Genomic DNA, 18,644 nt, shown 5'->3' with positions numbered 1-18,644 from the left:
AGGGCACCCCAGTTCAAATTAATATCACAGTGACTGAGCAGACCACTAGGGAGGAAGACAATAAAGCAAACATAAATTATGTAGGGTTTTAAATCTCGGTACCCACAAGTTGAATGGACTCTGAAACCCATTGGGAGCTGGTCAATCTGCTAGCATGAACTGGAAGGGTAGAGGTAGCGTGGGGTGGGCACACAGTGGATTTTCATCACTCGTGATAAAAAAAAAGTGTATTTAGCTTTGCTTTCATCTATATCAGAAGCTGCCTTATATTATTATTATTTATTGAATTTATGTACCACCCAGAGGTCTCAGGGCGGTTCAGGAACACAGCAAGTGTCAGGAACACAGGCAGCAGCTTCCTACCAAGCCCAGTATTGTCTACACTAACTGTCAGCACCTTCAGAGTTTCAGACAGGAGCCTGACTTGGAGTTGCCAGGGAGTTGGAGCTGTCTACCCCTGAGCCACAGCTCCCCCTTCACTACTATGCTGGCAACTATGCAGGCCCTCATGCAGAGGTCTTCTCCAGACATGTTAGCTGTAGCCTTTTAAACTGGAAATGTCAGGGATCCTACATGGGATCTTCTGCACACAAAGTGTGGGCTCTGACACTGAGCTATAGCCTCTTCCCAGCTGTAGGCCAACTTGCAGAAAATGTGGCAAAATAACTTGAGTTCAAAATGGAGAATGGACACAGGTTTCCCATGCAATCCTAGGCATCTCATTCCTCTCCCTCTCCGTGTCCAATTCATTCATTATTATTTTTTATAATATATTTATAAGATTTTTAAAACAAATAAGAAACATTTAAAAATACAAAACAGAAAAGGACATACAACACAAAAAGTACAACAATACAAAAAATATAAAAACAAAAATTCAGACTTATAACCCTAGTTGCTAATCTATTGACTTCCTCATTCCTCCTCCTTCTGCGATTCTTTACATATCTTCAGTAGTAAAGTCTAAATCTTATATACTTTCTAATTATTACTTTAATATTACCTTGTTTCTATATCTTTTACATCTTAACCTTTTATATTCTAACCAAATCTTCTTCTTAATTAATTTATCATCAATTTCTAACAATACTTGTTTTACACCATTGTATTATCTACAACCTCTATTTTATCTCCCTCACTTCCACTAAGTCTAATCTATTATATGCTTATTCTTTAAGTAAATTTTAAATTTCTTCCAGTCTTCTTCCACTTCTGCTTCACTTCGATCTTGGAGTCTCCCGGTCAGTTCAGACAGTGTCCAATTCATTCATTGACTATTTTAATGCCAAGGGGGTGTCTATGTTTTCTTAGTGTGTTTAAGCCCCAGTTGCAGCCACACCATGCTGCCATTAGGTTCCCCAATCCAGTGCCAGTGCGCACAAATGGAGCCCTCAGAACACCCATCTTTGGCACCAATAAAAAACATACAGTTATTTTGGCTTGTTTGTTTGTTTGTTTGGCAGGAGAGTTGCCTGCTTTTTTCTTAGTGTTATGGGGCACATGTGGCACAGTGACAGTGATGGAGAAAATCCTTTTCTTCAATGGAAACACCTGTGAGAATGAAAAGAAATAAGTTTTGCATGAAAGAAGCCATTTGGCCTCTACTACTGCTGCTCTGACTAAACTCTGTCGGTCATTATTCACCTCTGCTTAAGAGGATGTGCTTGGATGCTGCAGTAGCTCCTAGTGTTAAGGAAGAAAGTTTGGGCACATCCACATAGCTGCGAAATCCTCCTTTTAAATGAGCAAAGGGTGCCACTTAGCTACAGGGTGCTGGGTGGACTGTGCCATGCGATGCCAGTGGTCATTCATATCGTTGGGTCCTCGTTTCCCCAGCACAGCCTGTCCTACAAGCTGCTTGCTTCTGGGATGCAGCTCATAAATGGAAATGAGGAGAGCACAATCCCAAACTATAGGCTGAGGCAGGTGGAACAGGAATGTTTCATTGAAGACAGTAATTGATGCCAGGGTCTTGGGCTTGGATTTCTGATGCTTCTGCTTATGGAGATTGCAGAAGACATCGATCCTTGCATATATACCTGGAACAGAAAGAGCATCAGAAGGAGTGGCAACATGAACACCAGAGTCTCTGACAATTCTGGAGTTATTGTCCCAAGATCACAACTATTCCTCTGAATTTGGCAGAGATTTAAAAATTTATCTTTTCCTTGCATTGAGGCTGAGAGGGAGGAATCTGACGATTATTGGAAGCAGCAATACCTTCTATCTCTGTGAGAGGGAGGACTACAAATGTCTGTGACATAGCCATACAGGAGAGGCAAAAGGAGGAAGAATCGAACACTGCAAATGAGATATAATGTTCTAAGGCTTCAGAAGCACCAAGAACAACATACTCTGGAGCAAACTGGATATGCAAAATAATCTCTAACTGGGTTGCAAGAAAGCAACTACAGAACATTAAACAAGGGATCTAGTAGGGTTGCCATATTCCAGTAAAACAAAAAAAGCAAGCCTGTAGTCCTCATCTATGTACAGTATGTCAAAGCCTTGCAGTTTTGTATCTGCTGGTGTCAGAGATCAAAGCTGGACTTTATCAGAAGATAAGGGTCAGGGTCCCTATATAGTTCCCCCACCCCCTTCAATTATTATTATTTGGTCATTTCTCCAGCCCACCTATCAGAGGATTTGTGCTCTATTGCCTTTCAGCACTATGCTACATCCATTATCTTCAGCCACACCTTTGGACCACTTCCTGCACTACGTGCCTGAAACAACTTCAAGGGGGACAGAGATACTGAGCTAGGATTTCAAGACTGATGTTATACCTTTAATGCATTCGGGGGGGGGAATGATCATTTCCCAAGACACTCTCCACCCTCAACTATTACTGCTACAGTGTCTGTAGAACTTTAATCTGGCTCTAATGATACCGAGACTACATCTCTGGGTCAGTTTGTATCAACATATTCAAGAATATGTGAGTCACCTCTTTGCAGGTGGGACAGCAAGTTGGAAGAAGGCAGAACCCAAACATCAGGCAAAGAACAAGAAAACAGATATATTTACGTTTCTCTGGACTGTTGTACAAGAAGGCAGTTTTCACTTTCAGTAGCCCAACTTCTATCCTCTGAGAGATCGGAAGACACTTCAGTGACACAAGAACTTCTCCGACTGTGTCCTGTGAAAAGATGTAAGGGAAACACTGGAGGGGAAGGCCAGCAAATCCACTTGCAAATCTCCTTCAGCCTTACTAACCTTGAGGCCCAGGAATTTCCTTAGGATTGGAATGGGGGAGAATAAAATCAGCTATGGCTTATTGCCACCCGCTTTTTATTTTGTGTCTGCTTTTTATTCTGTTGCTTCTATGGACAAGGGGTGGCAGTTTCTTCCTGTGGATGCTTGTGGGCAACAAATCATGGTGGTCAAAGGTATTAAGTTGTTAAAAAGCCACAGAGTGAAAGTCTACTTGGCACAGAGTGGGCCAAGTAGTGAAAAACAGGGTGGGAGCTATTACTAAGGCTGTTGGTTGTTTAATCTGTTTGAATGTATTGTGTGCATGTTTGTGTTCTACCCAGGCATTTGGTTAAACTGGTTTAATTTTTGTTGTTGTACTTGTTTTCCTTACGACAGAATAGTAAATTTATTGTTTATTTGATTTAGTAAGACTCAGCATGGATATTGAAATCCCTCGAGCCTGTTGTCTTTAACATTTCATCTTGTTGGTTTCAGCCTGGTTTTCTATCTTGCCAAAATTACATTAAATCTTAATTCTGTCTTTTATGGTGTTAGCTATTCCTTCCAGCTTTGTGTCATCTGCAAATTTATAAGCACCCCATCTATAAATGGGAGCTCTGGTAATGCACAAATCATGTCTTCATAATTTTGATAATTTTCTGGGTGATTTCTCTTTGTGGCAGTCTGTTTGTGTAACAGAAATCCACTTGCACAACAAAGGGACTTAATATTTCTCTTTTTCCACCCCCCTCTAACCGCCCCCCCCCAACCAGGCACCCTCAAAATTATTTCTGGAGTGCTCCCTCAACGCTTGGGAGCAGATTCTGTGGGTGAATTGAAGGATGCAGGGGTGAGAAAGGGAAGGAGATGTCCCATTCCATGAGCAAGTAGCTGCTTGCACTACTCTCGATCTCACCTTCTGTGTCAATAATCTGGAATTTTTATTTTGTAATAAAAAAATTAATGTAGGATTTTGAGAATTCTCCCAAAGTAATGAAGAAAACCCACAGCTACCTTTGTCGCCTTCTGTAATTCTTCACAGAATTCAATCTTTCTGGAAGCATTAAGTGCATTCAGAGCTATTCTCACTTCCCCCAGAGGCATATGTCGGGAATATCTGTCAAAGTGTTTAACCTATGGAATAATTGACATAATAAAACAACAACAACAACAACAACAACCATCTGTATTGATTTATGGTGCTTATTCCTGAAATGCTTCACATGCATTTATCCCTGCAATTCCCCACCCACCCACCCACCCACAGGCTCTGTAAATTAGGCCGTCGGTATTATCCCTATGGATGGTGGACTGAAGAGAGATAGTGTGGTTTGCGTAAAGCCACACGAAGAGTTCAAAAGTGAGGTGATATTTAAAACTGAAGATTTCTACCCATAGACCACCATAGTATATGAAGTTTGAAAAGACAAATCAGTAGGTCGTAGTCAATTAATCTTTACTCAGAGTAGACCCATTACAATTAGTGGGCATGACTAACCAAGTGCACTCTGAGAAACAGTTCAGGCTTCCTCAACCTCGGCCCTCCAGATGTTTTGAGACTACAATTGCCATCATCCCTGACCACGGGTCCTGCTAGCTAGGGATCATGGGAGTTGTAGGCCAAAAACATCTGGAGGGCCGAGGTTGAGGAAGCCTGAGTTAGTTGCATACAGCCAAGTATTTCCTGCAAAGGTCATAAGACCTCGGGGGAATTTCCACTCAGAAATGTAAGGTGGTGTTGAAATTCCAGGCCTTACTCTGCTCACACAAATTGCTTAAGTTGATCCTAGATGCTGTTTCTCAGTTCAGGTGTTATTAATACTGTAACATGATTTCCACATGAATATTTTGCTTTTCATTGTGTATTCCTTCTTGGTTAGTACTGGGAGGGAAGGGCGAGTGCAAAAGTTAGCACTCCATTAATTAATTATAATTAATTAATATTACATTTATATCCCACTTTTTTTCCCAGGGGCTCAAGGTGGCATATATGGTTTCCCCGCACCCCGTTTTATCCCCACAACAACCTTGTGAGGTAAAGTTAGTTAGAGAAAGTGACTGGCCCAAGGTCACCCATTGTACTTCAAGGCTCGGTGTGGATTTGAACCCTGGGAAATAACCTTCATAACTATCTTACACTTATTTGAACAGATACCCCAGCGTGTTCCTTATAACACAAGTCCCATGCTGTTGCTTTTTCTATTATCTGATTTGTTCAGTTGCCGCCTCCCTTTCATACTGGGGTTGATAAAAAGCACTATTTCATTCACCTCATCAACGAACACGTCAAAATTTTATCCGTTTGCTTTTTTGTGTAGCTCACAGAAACAGTTTCCCCTACATGCAAGATAAAATGTAGGTATAAACGTCCACCAAGCAGCCTGAGAAGCTTTGGGAAGGATTTTATTTTTTAATTTTTTTAAAGTTGGCTAAAGAGCCCAATATATTGAGAAAAAAGGAAACATACGCTGACAGGAAATGCAGAAATAACAGTAATAGGACACCATGTGTCAAGCCAAGCAAAAGGAAATGGAAGGAAGTGGAACAGAGGGCAATATGTACCCTATGGGTGCAGTAAAGACATGTACTTATTGGAGATCTCCACAAGATGGAGGCGTTGCTCCATAGGCAGCTGAAAGATCAGCAGTTCAGGTTGGTAGCCTCCCTATGTCGGTCTATAATGCACCTAGTTTTTTAGTTACAATTTGAAAATACATCCTTACGTGCTTTGAAAGGGTTTTCCCGCCTTTTCCACCCCACCTCACCCTCAAACCACACGACTAGAGCCCTGTCTTTCCTTGAGGTAATTTCTTGCCGCAGTTTGAGAACAGTGGCTTTAAAAGTGCCTCATGTATGAAATGCCATAAAACGTCAGCTTGCAAGTCTCAGTCTTGGTATGATGGTCAAAAGAAGATGTCAGCTAGTTCGGTTGTTCAGTGTTGCAGCTTAGTTAGTTGGTGTTAGGGCAACGGTGATGCTTCGCATCTGTATGTATCTGTATCTGAAAAGCCTACCAAGCTGGAGCTTTCTTTCCTGTGTATGATAACTTCATCCAGAGCTCTTTTCTAAGCCTATTATTTATACAGCTGCAAAAGATCTGGACCTTTCTCTGCTGTGTGGTGGCTAGTACTGCAAGCAAGATCCACACTTTCACACAGTCTGTGTGTGTATCTTATATCAGATTCCTAATGAATTACAGTGGTACCTTGGTTCTCAAATGCCTTGGTTCCCAAACGCCAAAAACCCGGAAGTAAGTGTTTCGGCTTTCGAATGTTTTTGGGAAGCCGAAGGGCCAGTGCGGCTGTCGGCTATTGTTTCCGGGACGCTTGCACAATTCAGAAGCTGCGCCTTAGTTTTCAAACATTTTGGAAGTCAAATGGACTTCTGGAACAGATTACGTTTGGTGCTTTTGTTTTTGCTATTTATTTTGCGTTTTTGTTTTTGAGGCTTTTCCGGTTAATTTGTTTTTGTGACTGTATGGAACCCAGTTCAGCTACTGATTGATTGATTGTGTGACTGCGGAAATGGATAAAAGCCCCCCATCCAAACAATGACTATCTCCAGTGCAGGTAAGATTTTTAATTTTTATCATCTACAATACTGTCTTATTTATTTTATAGTACAGTACATTGATTATTGCTTTCATTTTATGGATCAATGGTCTTGCTAGATAGTAAAATTAATGTTGAATTGCTGTTTTAGGGGTTGTATTTAAAATGCTGGAATGGATTAATCCATTTTGCATTACTTTCTATGGGAAAGCGTGCCATGGTTCTGGAACACTTTGGTTTTGGAATGGACTTCCAGAACGGATTAAGTTTGAGAACCAAGGTACCACTGTATACCCCAGTCCACACTTCACAAGATAACAAAGATTGCAGGGCGTAGGGGGAGGGAGGAGTGCTCAGCCCCACTTGCAGCCACTGCTTTCCTCTTGCAACTGCCCTCAGGCCTCCCCTTCCTCTTCAGCTAGGCTCACTTCCATGTTTGGAGCCTTTTTTGGGAGGACATTTGCAGTGAGGAATCAGGAGCCAGCAGAAAAGTTCAGTACCTCCACCTCCTCCTCAACATTACACCCCCTGCAAGTCCCTTTGCAGTCCAGGCTGGGAACTGTGTCTTTCCCTCAGCTAGGAGAGATGGCACCTCTCAAACATGTGGACCTATACATGATTTTGGCAGCTCAACTGTCTATTGCAGCTCAAAGGAAAATGGCTCAGAATCTCACATTGGACCGATGGTACCACCCCTTACTGCGTATAGGTGTGACTTGAGATTTAAACAAGGGCTGGAACTTTCAGGTGCTTTCCACATGTTATGGCATTGCCTTCTTACACATATGTACAGCAAGACCAACATTTGCAAGGCAACCATCATTACAAGCCTGGGAGATTTGGAATTACACCAAGTACTTTGTTTATATGAGAACAACCTCCATTTTCATCTCTCTCCCTTGGGACTCGACTTTGTTACTCAACTTAAAATAAAGATGAACCTATGTTACATGCCTTCTATTTGTTTTGTTTTTTCCACCTTTAAAAATATTTCTTATAACTGTTTGTCATGTTATATGTACACTGAAAAACAGCAACAGCAACAACCGGGAAAAGATAGACATAACATTTTACAAGGACAGGAAGAAACACCACGGACAGAATAATTGCCAACCAGGAAGAACAAGGATATAGCTTGAGTGCCTCACTTGTAGATCTATAAATCATCTAATGTGGCAGCACAAATGGAAGTTATTCATATTGCAGCTGTTGTATAAGGGATTCTTATTTTGACTGGAAAGTAATTGAAATTAATAAGATTTTGGAACGCATAAATAAAGAAAATAATCAAGCCATCAAATCTAGCACGCAGGGGGCCACCTAAATTACCAGTATATAATTCAGTACAGTGGTACCTCGGTTTACAAACTTAATCCGTTCCGGAAGGCCATTCTTAAACCGAGGCACGCTTTCCCGAATGAGGCCTCCTGCTGCTGGTGCCCTTCCACTGTTAGGATTCCGTTCTTGGACTGAGGTAAAGTTCGCTAACCGGAACACTACTTCCAGTTTTGTGGAGTTCGTAAACCAAATTGTTCGTAAACAGGGCTGTTCTTAAACCGAGGTACCACTGTCTTTGAATGATTGGTATTAGTAATTGTATTATAATTTGGTATTGTTATAATGAGGCTATTATTGGATTATAATTGAAAAATTAAAAAAAATATTAAAAATATTTTAAAAGTCTATTTTAAAAAATGTGGGGAAGAGGAATGGAAGAGAGGAACCTCTGGTGAAGCAGGTCTCTGGGCTACCGAGGAGAGGAATCAGCAGAACAGAAGCATAGAAGGGATCCTGAGGATCATCTAGTCCAACCCCTTGCAATACAGGAATATGCAGCTGTCTCATATTGGGACTGAACCTGTAACATTGGCATTATTAGCACCATGCTCTAACCAACTGAGCTGACATCCTTAATATTCTGGGGCATATCCACTCCCTTGAAGCCACTTGCCACTGATTCACCCAAGCCCCCACCCACTTGCACTACAGCAACAACCAGGCTAGCCAAGACTCCATTAAACACCCTCTTAGACACACTAGCATGCATGGGACTCACCCATATCATCTTACCTGCTTTTTTGTGGGAGCAGAACTTTAGTGCTAAAACACTGAACCAGGAATGTGGGAAGCTCTTATGTAAACACGCCCTTCTGTAAAACTATAGAAGACTACCCACTATCGCTCTCACCTGTAACTTGATGCTGCTCCTTGTCAGTTCGGCCTCCTGCAGGGTACAAGTAAACTGATCCCCAAAGTCTGGGCTGCTGGAGTTCTTTGCCACGTGGGTCTGCCATTCGTGGACAATATACTGGAGATCAGGAGACTGGGAGGGGGCCCCGCTCAGCAGCCTAACCTTGACAAAGGTGTTGGTGCACCCTTGGGTGGGTAGGCCCAGGGCTCCTGTGACGGTCAAGAGGAGCTCCAGCTGCTCTTTGTTGTAGAGAAGTGAGAACTTCAGTTTGCCTGGATACTCATCAGAAACAACTGCGTCACTACTCATGTTGCCCATTTCGTGGCTATTTTCTGAAGCTGTTGGCGAAAAGCAGATCCCAAGTTTCTTGAGCTCCTTTTGGATTCTTTGGATCTGGACAAAATGAGAAAGGTGTGCTCTTAAAGGTGACTGACTTCTGAGTAAACAAACATTGGGTTGAACTGTTATAGGCGTATTTATTTATTCATAAAAAAAATACTTGTATACCACCATTTTAAAAGGATCAAATGGTGGTTTACAACAACACAATTAAAAAACACAGATCACTAGCTATTACAGAAAATATTTTTCTTAATTGTCTGTATAGGCCTGGCAGCATAGAAAAGTCTTCGGCAAATGTTTGAAGGTTAATGCAGAAGATGCCTACTAAATCTGTATTCGACAGGGCTGGGCCAATGAAAGGCTCAGTTTCATGTGGATGTCCATGGAGTTTCACCAGCTTGTGGGACAACCAGTGGCACTCCTATAGATGTTCACAGTGATCAAGCAGGGAAAGAAGTGTTTAGGCAGTCCCTAAGGTATCTTGAACCTAAGATAAATTAATACAAAGACCCGGAACCTGGCTCAGTAGTGGATGGGCAGCCACTGCAGATGTTATAACGGTGGTGTCACATGTCGACAGCCATGTGTCCCCATCAGCAGTCTGGCCGCCACTTTCTGCAGCAGCTGGAGCTCCCAAAGAACAGACACCCATAGAGCACATTGCAGTAAACCAGCCCCAGTGCATGAACTACAGTGGCCAGGCTATTCCTCTCCAGGAAAGGCTGTAGCTGACCAACCACACTTTGGCTTCTAGTGACAGGAATGTACCCAGGAGTACCTAAGCTTACATAACTGCACTTCCAGAGGAAGTGCGACCCTGTCCAGAATGGGTAACTTGCCTACCTCCCAGACATGGGAGCCACCCTCTCAAAGAGCTTCCGTTTTTCCAGGATTCAAACAGTTTATTGGCCCCCATCTAATCCAGCACTGCATTCAGACACCAGACCAGAGCTTGCATAACCACTCCTGATTCAAATGTTATGGAGAAGTAGAGCTGCGTGTCATCAGCATACCACTGACACTTAGCTCCAGGACTCCTAACGAGTGTTCCCAATAGCTTCATATAGATGTTAAATTAATTATATAGGTTCAGTTGATTAAAATAACATAAAACCCAAAAACCCATTGAAAAGAGTTGCAAAACTCTTCAAGGATTGGAGGGTGGGGTTCTGATGTTACCAACACCAGCCAATCACTGCTATGCACAGCTGCACAATGGCACAACCAATTAACCCCAAACTCAATCCCAGGCAGGGAATTCCACGTCTGGTTGCAACCGGGAAATTAGTATACTTGCCTTGACCTCATGAAAATACTCTCGAGCGATGCCGAGAAGAGGTGTTTGCAATCTTTCCCCCTCGAAGGCATGCTCTTCTGGTATCCTTCTCTGGACTTCATTGGCAAATTTTCTTTCTGCAAGAACAAACATAGCTGAGAAGACAATTGAGAGACAAGTGGGACCATACATGAATATAAGAAGGGAAGGAGCAAATATTTTTCAAAAAGGATCTTTGATAGGTTGGAGCAGGAATAGTTGATATCCATTGGCCCTGGTTGGGTAGAAGGCAGAAAGGGCAATAAGCAGAGCTAGGGTCAATGATAGGCAGAGCCAACTAATACCAGTTTCATCCCCACCCTCCTCCCTTCTGAGTTATGTAGCACTGAGACTAAGAAGGAGGCTGAATTGGAGGTACGAAAGCAGGTAGGTGCGGGCTGGCTAAGAACTGACCAAGGTTGGTGGGCAGTGTCCCATTCTCCTGGATGGACCAGCCTCTGCTTGGTTGGAGGAACCCATAGAAACTTTTCATTACAAAGTAATGAGGTCATAAGGAAATGATACCTCCTACCAAGTTTTGCATCAGAGTACCGTACAATAAAATGAAAAGCTGCTCACATAGGTATCATGCAGCACCTGAGCCACATGTTTGTCATCATGCACCTAGATATAATGCCCTCTTTGTGTTTTCATGCACCTGTGCAACTTCCATGCTTGCAATTCCCCCCATTCAGATCAATGGAGGGAGAGGGGATGTGGAAAGGGGATCCACTCACAGAGCTATGCCTCCATTAACATGAATGGGGAAACTCTTCTAGAGAACAGTTGCACCTCTTGCATTGCCTTCAGTTCTTTCCTAGTTAGGCTGCAAGTGTTCCTGACAAGAGTAAGAAGCAAGCCCAGGAGAGCGAGGCTTATTCAAGTCACACTCCAACAAGCTTTGTCTCTTTGTGATAGGTCATCGTGATTTTCCGCCTAATTTGGCTTAGTCCTTGATATAATTGTTCAACCCAAAGGAACACTTGCTTCTTATCCATAATGTTCTCTGTAACGTACCTTCCCAAAATCTGCTGGATTTCCGGCATCTGCTCAGTTGGCAGGTCAGAATGATTAATGCCACCAGCAGCAGGAGAACAGACAGTGCCAACATGCCATATTTCCAGATATCGGGGAAGGGCAGCTGAAGTAGGCTGGGCTTTGGTTGGGTCATAGCTCACTCCCTGCTGGAAACAAAACGGATGCCCTTCAAAACTACTAGCAGTCACATCATGTTCAATCTGTACCATGGAAATGGAAAAACATGGAGCAATGTCCTCCAGTTGTTGGTCTCCCAATCCTCATCATTCCTGGTCAGTATGGCCAATGCACATCTGGAGGGTACCACATTGGTAATCCCTGGCCTGAAACCAGGTTGGCAAGCCTGCAGTCCAGATCCAGCCAGGCAATGGATTTGATGTTGCTCCCAACTCCCTACTTTCCCCCCACTGAAGGCTGGTCTCTACCATGAATGGAGAACCACAGCTTTGTACTAGGGAGGAAAATCCCCTGTCCCTAGATTAGAAATCACCCATCACTCAGAAGAGAGGTTTCAACTTTTAAATACATAAAAAGCCAAATCAAATGGGGAAATGTTGCAAAATGCCTGAATATGTATCTGCAGGTGAAATAACGCCATATCTACATGGCCAGAATTTTGTTTTCAATGAGGCTTATTGCCTTTTCCTTCAAGCTGCATTCCCAAGCTATCCAGCTTGTGAAGGCCAGGCCGGTGACCTGTATGAGCCTTATATTGTCCACTGGAACCTCTATGTTATGGGGCCATCTTTTTAGCAGCTCACTTATTGATAAAAATAAGCAGTGCAGATAAATACAGTTCTTCAAGCCAACATGCAGACATGTCATCACTGCGAAAGCAGAGTTTAGACAAGATCCAAAGAAGCCAACAAAGGTGAACAGTGACGGGGAAAAGGGGGTTGCCTGAGTCACAGTCCTGAATTATGGGATCTGCTTGGCTTGAGCACAGAGTGCCCAGACCAGAAATATACAGTGGGAGGAAGCAGCTCAGCAATTGTACTGTGCAAAATATTAACAGGTGTTCTTTTCAAAATATTTTACGCACATATATTTAACCATTATTTTCCAGAGATCCAGAGAACTTTAAAAACCAAAACAAAGATGAGTCCGTCATGCCTTGTTATTCATGCTTACTTGACTCTCCCTGTTGTGGCTTCTGCTGCTGCTATATAATTTGGGGGGGGGGAGGGATCTCAGGTATGCTGATTCAGTACACCCAATTCCCAGAAGCTATGCTGCTTAGCCCATGTGAAGGGATGGGCAATCTGCAGATTTGCCAGATGCAGACAATCTCAGACGGTGCACAGGATGTTCAGTCATTGTTAGATGAGGAACTCAGGAGGAGATGCTAATGCTGGTGAGGGGCAGCCACATGCCACACCGTGCCTCCTCTTTGCAAGCACCTCTTTCCACAATTCTGATTGTCCTCTAGAGTAGAAAGGCATATTCCATGTTATCATCTCAAGTCCCAATAGGAATCCATGGGAGAGCCAGCCTGTTTATGATTATCCTACAAGTGTCTCAAGCTCCTGCCACGCTGTAAACCTCCACCTGCCACAACACGCCCGCCCGCCCACGAGCCACAATTTTGAATCGTACCTTTTCAGACGCCTGCTTGAGAAGGGAGATCCTGGTGCTTGCTGCAAAAAAGTAGCGTAGGACTTCCAGTGCAGAAAGAACTGGCACGCTTCACCAGAAAAACGAGTTCTGCCTCATACAGCAAGAAAACTGGGATACAACTGATCTGGATTCATTCTGCAGAGCTGAAAAATAAGATCTTTATCTCCTTTTCCTAGAACAAAGTGCATTTGCCCATTTGCCCAGATCTCTTTTAAGGTTCAGGATCAGCATCTGGGGCTGCTTTCAGATGACACCAAATCTATTAGCCACCTTCTTGCTAAACATGGAGCATCTGCACTCCCCTGATTTATGTTCCCCCAAAGCATTTTGTACTTGGCCAACACGGAACCAACTTCCTAGAGCTATTGCACAGTAGATTTTAATAGGTGTGCTCAGTCACCATGAAACCAGCACATGTTTAGGGCAAGAGTAACTAACCTGGGATGGCTTTGTGTTTCCCTAAACGTAAGTTTGCTCCAGAATTCTGATTAGAAATATAGAATTCCTTGGAAATTTGGATGCAAGTGTCCTAACAGAGGCCAAATGGGCAATGTGTGCTCAGAGAGCCATGCGCACACCATCATTTCTATAGGTAAGAGAGTTTTTCAGCATAGCTAGATTGAATTGCTATAGTCCCACTTTCCAGGATGCAACAGAATATTATTAAGTTCCATTCTCCCATATCTAACTTAGCTCTCTACACACTGGACCAAAGTGTATCAGAAGGAATCTTTCACACATGCAAAGTCTGCAGCTGCACTGATGGGCATGTGCTTGTTTTAGGCCTTCTGAATTCAGAAATACTTGCAGAATGTTATGGCAAATTATCACAAATGCCAGAATTCGGATGCTATTAATGCTGGCATGGTGTGCCAACTGCACCTCTTTTTAGACTAGCAAGGAAAATGAAGAAAAATTCAGCCGACATTTTTAAAAAGCAGGTGCTCTAGTTTGCTTATTATATTCCAGTATTGTGTCTATCCACATAGAGTTCCCTGTTGCACAGCATCTTCTGCAGCATAGCTGATCCCTTATAAAGTAGACTGCCAGTTCCAGTCACTCACCTGTTAAAAAGCCAACTGATATTTTGCAGAGGGTTTGGCACAAGAGCAAAGGAAAAAAAATTCAAATAGAATGGAACAATAGAAATAGCATGTAAAGAGGGCTTGCAAAGTACAGCAGTATTTTGTAGCCCTAAGTAGGGGGAAAGGTATTCCCATATAAACCAAGAGGGCACCCCAGATTTCTCCTGCAACAGAGGGATCCGGGGTGCATGGGCTTCCTGGCCATACCAAGAACAGTGCAACAGCTGGGCTCATGTGGGAGGGCAGCCCTTGAATTCTGAAACACATCACATTGTCTAGCTTACTAACCTCAGGTGTAGTGGAGGATGCTACGTTGTCACCAGTTTTGAATAAGTTTCAATTGCTAGTCCAATCACCTTCAGAATGTGAAATGGGGATGCCATCCTGACCTTTGCCTCAGAAGGCAAAATGCTTCTCGTCAGCCCTCTAGTTACCACAATTACACATCTTCTGAGATGCTCAAGGAAGCATATGTTGTTCCCCACTCAGCTCGGTTTATCCTCACAACCACCCTGTGAAGTAGGTTAGTCTGACTGGCCCAATGTCACCCAGTAAGCTTCATGGCAGAGCAGGGATTTGAACCCGGTTTCCCACATTGTAGTCCCATACTTTTAACCACTGCACCACACTGACTCTTACCCATCTAAGGCATTTGCTAGAGGAAAACTACACATCATTAGAGGTGTTCCCTTCACTTACATGTGATCACCTCATGCTCGACCGCAAAAATGTGTGGCACTGGGAAATAACTAAATAATTCAATTCATACCTGGAAATGGCAGGAAAGAGCTTGAGAGTCCCTTGCGGCTCATGAGAAGACCTTCCCCAGAGCCCAAAGAGGACATCAGTGAGGGTGGGGAAGAGACTGGAGGCATGGCAGGACTCTGTTTAGGCTGCTCAGCCTCCCCGCCTAACAGCTGGTGTGTCTGGCAGCGCAGCAGTAGCAGCCATTTCCCAAGCGTCCTCCAGCCAGAAGCAGAGCTTCACTTCTTCTTGTGGATATTTTTGGATACAGTATTTTTGGTATGGATCAAAGAGAAAGTGGTAGAAAGGGCATTTAAAGGGTGACCCCCACTTTACACAATTTCGCTTATGCACTCAGGGGCCCTGAACACAACCCCCACATACATGGGGGACACACACATCTGTATTTAATCTGCTTGGGAAATTTGCTTGCCCATTTGCTATGAGTTTGGGGATACGTCTTAAGGTATCATTACCAAATTTTGCGCAATGTTTCCTCATATCAAGGAACAGGCTTTCATCTATGTTTGAATATACAACTGGATGCCATTTTGAATCAAGATGGTGCACTGAACCTTTCAAAACTGCACTGATTTAAACCACCAATTGCAACACTTAACTGATTTGGGAATTTTGAGCTACGCCGGGTACAAGACTCCTATTGGAGAATAAGTATGATGCAGAGTAATCCTTGTTGTGCTACATTGCATTGCACTATATAGGCAGCAGGTGGCACTGTGGTCTAAACCACTGAGCCTCTTGGGCTTGCCGATTGGAAGGTCAGCAGTTCGAATCCCTGTGATGGAGTGAGCTCCCGTTGTTCTGTCCCAGCTCCTGCCAACCTAGTAGTTCGAAAGCACACCAGTGCAAGTACAGTCATACCTCGGTTTAAGTACGCTTCGGTTTGAGTACTTTAAGTACTCCACGGACCCGTCTGGAACGGATTAATCCACTTTCCATTACTTTCAATGGGAAAGTTTGCTTGAGGTTAAGTACGCTTCAGGTTAAGTACAGATTTCTGGAACCAATTAAGTACTTAACCCGAGGTACCACTGTAGATAAATAGGTACTGCTGTGGCGGGAAGGTAAACGCTCTGGCTTCCATCACAGTGTCCTGTTACACAGAAGTGGTTTAGTCATGCTGGCCACATGACCCAGAAAGCTGTCTGTGGACAAACGCTGGCTCCCTTGGCCTGAAAGTGAGATGAGCACCACAACCCCATAGTCTCCTTTGACTGGTTTTAACCATCCAGGGATCCTTTACCTTTACCTTTTTTACCTATATAGGCAGCCAAGTCAACTAGCACTCCCTATTATTCTGGAGTGGACTTAGTGAAATTATTCCCTCATTATCAATTGTAACCACAAAGGCAAATGAGTAAGGAGCAGCCTTCCCATCAGGTTATTCTGCACTACTGAACACAAAGCTCCTATGCCTTCAGGCTGGCCATATCCCAGAACAAATACTGAGCACAAGAAGATTCCTGCCAGGAATGCCAAAAGACATTTCAAGGGTCAGAGAACAAGGTGTGTGGGGCCAGAGCATTCCTTTGTCATGGAAGCCTAGCCTGTATTGAGAGGAGGAGTGCTGGCACTTGTCCCCTTGTTGAGACTACGGCAGCATGAGAGCATTGAAAGCTTTGATACCACGTCATCTAACTTCCCAGCAAACAAATCAGAATGAATGCTCAACAAAAAGGCTGCATGGAGGAACCCTAAGTCTCAAACATATTGTGGAGCCCAGCCTAGACATAACATGGTTGCATGTATCCAGGCCAGTTTGCTTTTACCAGAGGAAAAAATGACCCAGACAGTCTGCAGATGTAGCAACCTAGCTTCCTACCCATGTTAAAACCACCAAAGACTTGCCAGAACTCAAGATCCTGTTTGGAAGTGTTGCAATAATATTTGAACTGTGTTTGCTTGTTTACTCTTTGTGGACATCCAAGAAAGTTTTAAACAACCTGTTTTTCCTTGGATTTATGTGTTTTAGTATGATAGCCTGTGTTATGTTCTGGGTGTAACACAGGCTTCAGGTAAAAGTTTACAGATGTCTTACCGGTAGTTATATATCACACTTCCATTAAAGATAAATTCTCATGGTAGTATATAGCTAGGGTGGCTGTGTTTCCACTTTACAGAGCAGGGTCCCTCTCTTTAAAGAGCTGTATGGTCTAGATCAGCATGAAAGATAAAGTACCCTAAGAAAAGAGTGTTGCTGCCTGTCCAGACACAGTCTTCCCCACTATGATGAGATGCATTGCCATACATTCACAAACACACACACACACATGAGAACATATGCAAGTCTATGTACTCTTATGGACTGCCCTCCAAAAGTGGCCATCCCATTTACACTAGCAAAGCAAATCACCAGGCAGAATATGAAACATTTCAGCAGAAATAAACAAAACAGCTGGAAGCAAACATTAAACAGAATTTCAGAAGCCAAGGTTATACAGAGGCTTTAAACAAAGCAGCTAATGGCATGGGGAAATGTAACCATTGGTTTCCATCTTGATTCTGGGCATGAAGTTTTAAGGTGTCATACCGACACCTAGTGGTTGGTTCCAGTTATCCACAAAAGGTAGCTCAGTCAGACAAAAAACCAAACATTAGCACCTCTTCACATTCTATTATCCGTTGGAAGCTGAATTAAAACAATGAGTGCTTCCAGGCATGTGTTCATTATAGGATCAGTGCCGCACATGCTAGCCCGTATCACTCCATTTCACCTACCCATTTAATGCAGATTTACCCTTTCCAGGGAAAATCTGATGGTGTGTTAGGGGTGGGGGTGGGAGGGAGTTGCTGGCAATGCCTCTTTTTGCAAATTAACCCCTCATCCAGAAAAACGGGATCATTTTGCCTGACTCCAAACAGAGCATAATTTTCTCCTGAAAACCTACAATGCTCACCCATACTGCAAAAAAAAGGAAATGATGCAAATTTCTGAAGATTATGTAGGGGAGATGCACTTCCTGAGTAAATATTTTAAGATTATTAGAACCGCACATATCTACTCCAACATCCTACCAACAGACCAGGATAAACTGGGGGGGGGGGCATACCTCAGTGTTAGAGCATCTGTGTTGCGTGCAAGAAGGTCCCAGATTCAACTTCCGTCGCCTCTAGTAGGGCTGGGAATGTCCCACCTGAGACCCTGTAGAGCTGGGCTGCCAGTCAGAACAGGCAATGCTGAGTTAGATGGACTAATGGCCTGACACTATTTAAGGCAGCTTCCTATATTCCTTTGATCTAAGACCTTGCTGTTATATTCCTCCTTGCCAGCAATGGAGCTGCTCCAGTCCTCTGGGGTAGCAGAGCCATCCTTTTTCTTCCTCATCATTGTTCTCCCCCCCTTGAGATGCTTCTCCACTTTGTCCACCTTGCTATATGGAGTCTTGCCTTTCCAGGCCCTTCCCCACTCATAGACTCTCTGCAAAGGAGAGCAAAATCTCACTGAGTGATTAATTTTTCTTCTTCTCCTCCAGAGCCTCAGGCTTGGCTCCTTTTTTTGCTCCTGTCCAGCCCAAGGCTTTGAAGAGCACATGGTGAAGTGGTTA

At 43.4% G+C, this 18,644-nt stretch overlaps 1 protein-coding gene across 1 annotated transcript; it reads right to left on the bottom strand.

Annotated features, from left to right (window-relative positions):
- Positions 1 to 837: 837 nt before the first annotated feature.
- On the bottom strand, positions 838 to 13,354 carry LOC118089537 (synaptotagmin-6-like). Its single transcript, XM_035124352.2, has 7 exons — positions 13,229 to 13,354; positions 11,612 to 11,778; positions 10,596 to 10,692; positions 8,935 to 9,355; positions 4,210 to 4,329; positions 3,028 to 3,139; positions 838 to 2,039 (listed from the first exon to the last, which is right to left on the bottom strand). Exons 2-7 carry the CDS (start codon positions 11,763 to 11,765, stop codon positions 1,738 to 1,740), a joined length of 1,206 nt encoding a protein of 401 aa, XP_034980243.2. The 5' UTR covers positions 11,766 to 11,778; positions 13,229 to 13,354; the 3' UTR covers positions 838 to 1,737.
- Positions 13,355 to 18,644: the final 5,290 nt, after the last annotated feature.

Source organism: Zootoca vivipara, chromosome 1 (genome assembly GCF_963506605.1).
Source record: "Zootoca vivipara chromosome 1, rZooViv1.1, whole genome shotgun sequence".
Taxonomy (NCBI): domain Eukaryota; kingdom Metazoa; phylum Chordata; class Lepidosauria; order Squamata; family Lacertidae; genus Zootoca; species Zootoca vivipara.
The sequence above is the reverse complement of the archived record's forward strand: the minus strand, read 5'-3'. Positions and strand labels throughout refer to the sequence as shown.

Excerpts from the sequence above, each read along its gene's own strand:
- LOC118089537 (XM_035124352.2), bottom strand. The coding sequence starts at position 11,765 with ATGACCCAACCAAAGCCCAGCCTACTTCAGCTGCCCTTCCCCGATATC. Across the intron at positions 9,356-10,595 it reads CTTCTCGGCATCGCTCGAGA|AGCACACCTTTCTCATTTTG; the intron begins GTATTTTCATGA and ends GTCACCTTTAAG. Across the intron at positions 3,140-4,209 it reads AATTACAGAAGGCGACAAAG|GACACAGTCGGAGAAGTTCT; the intron begins GTAGCTGTGGGT and ends ATCTTTTCACAG.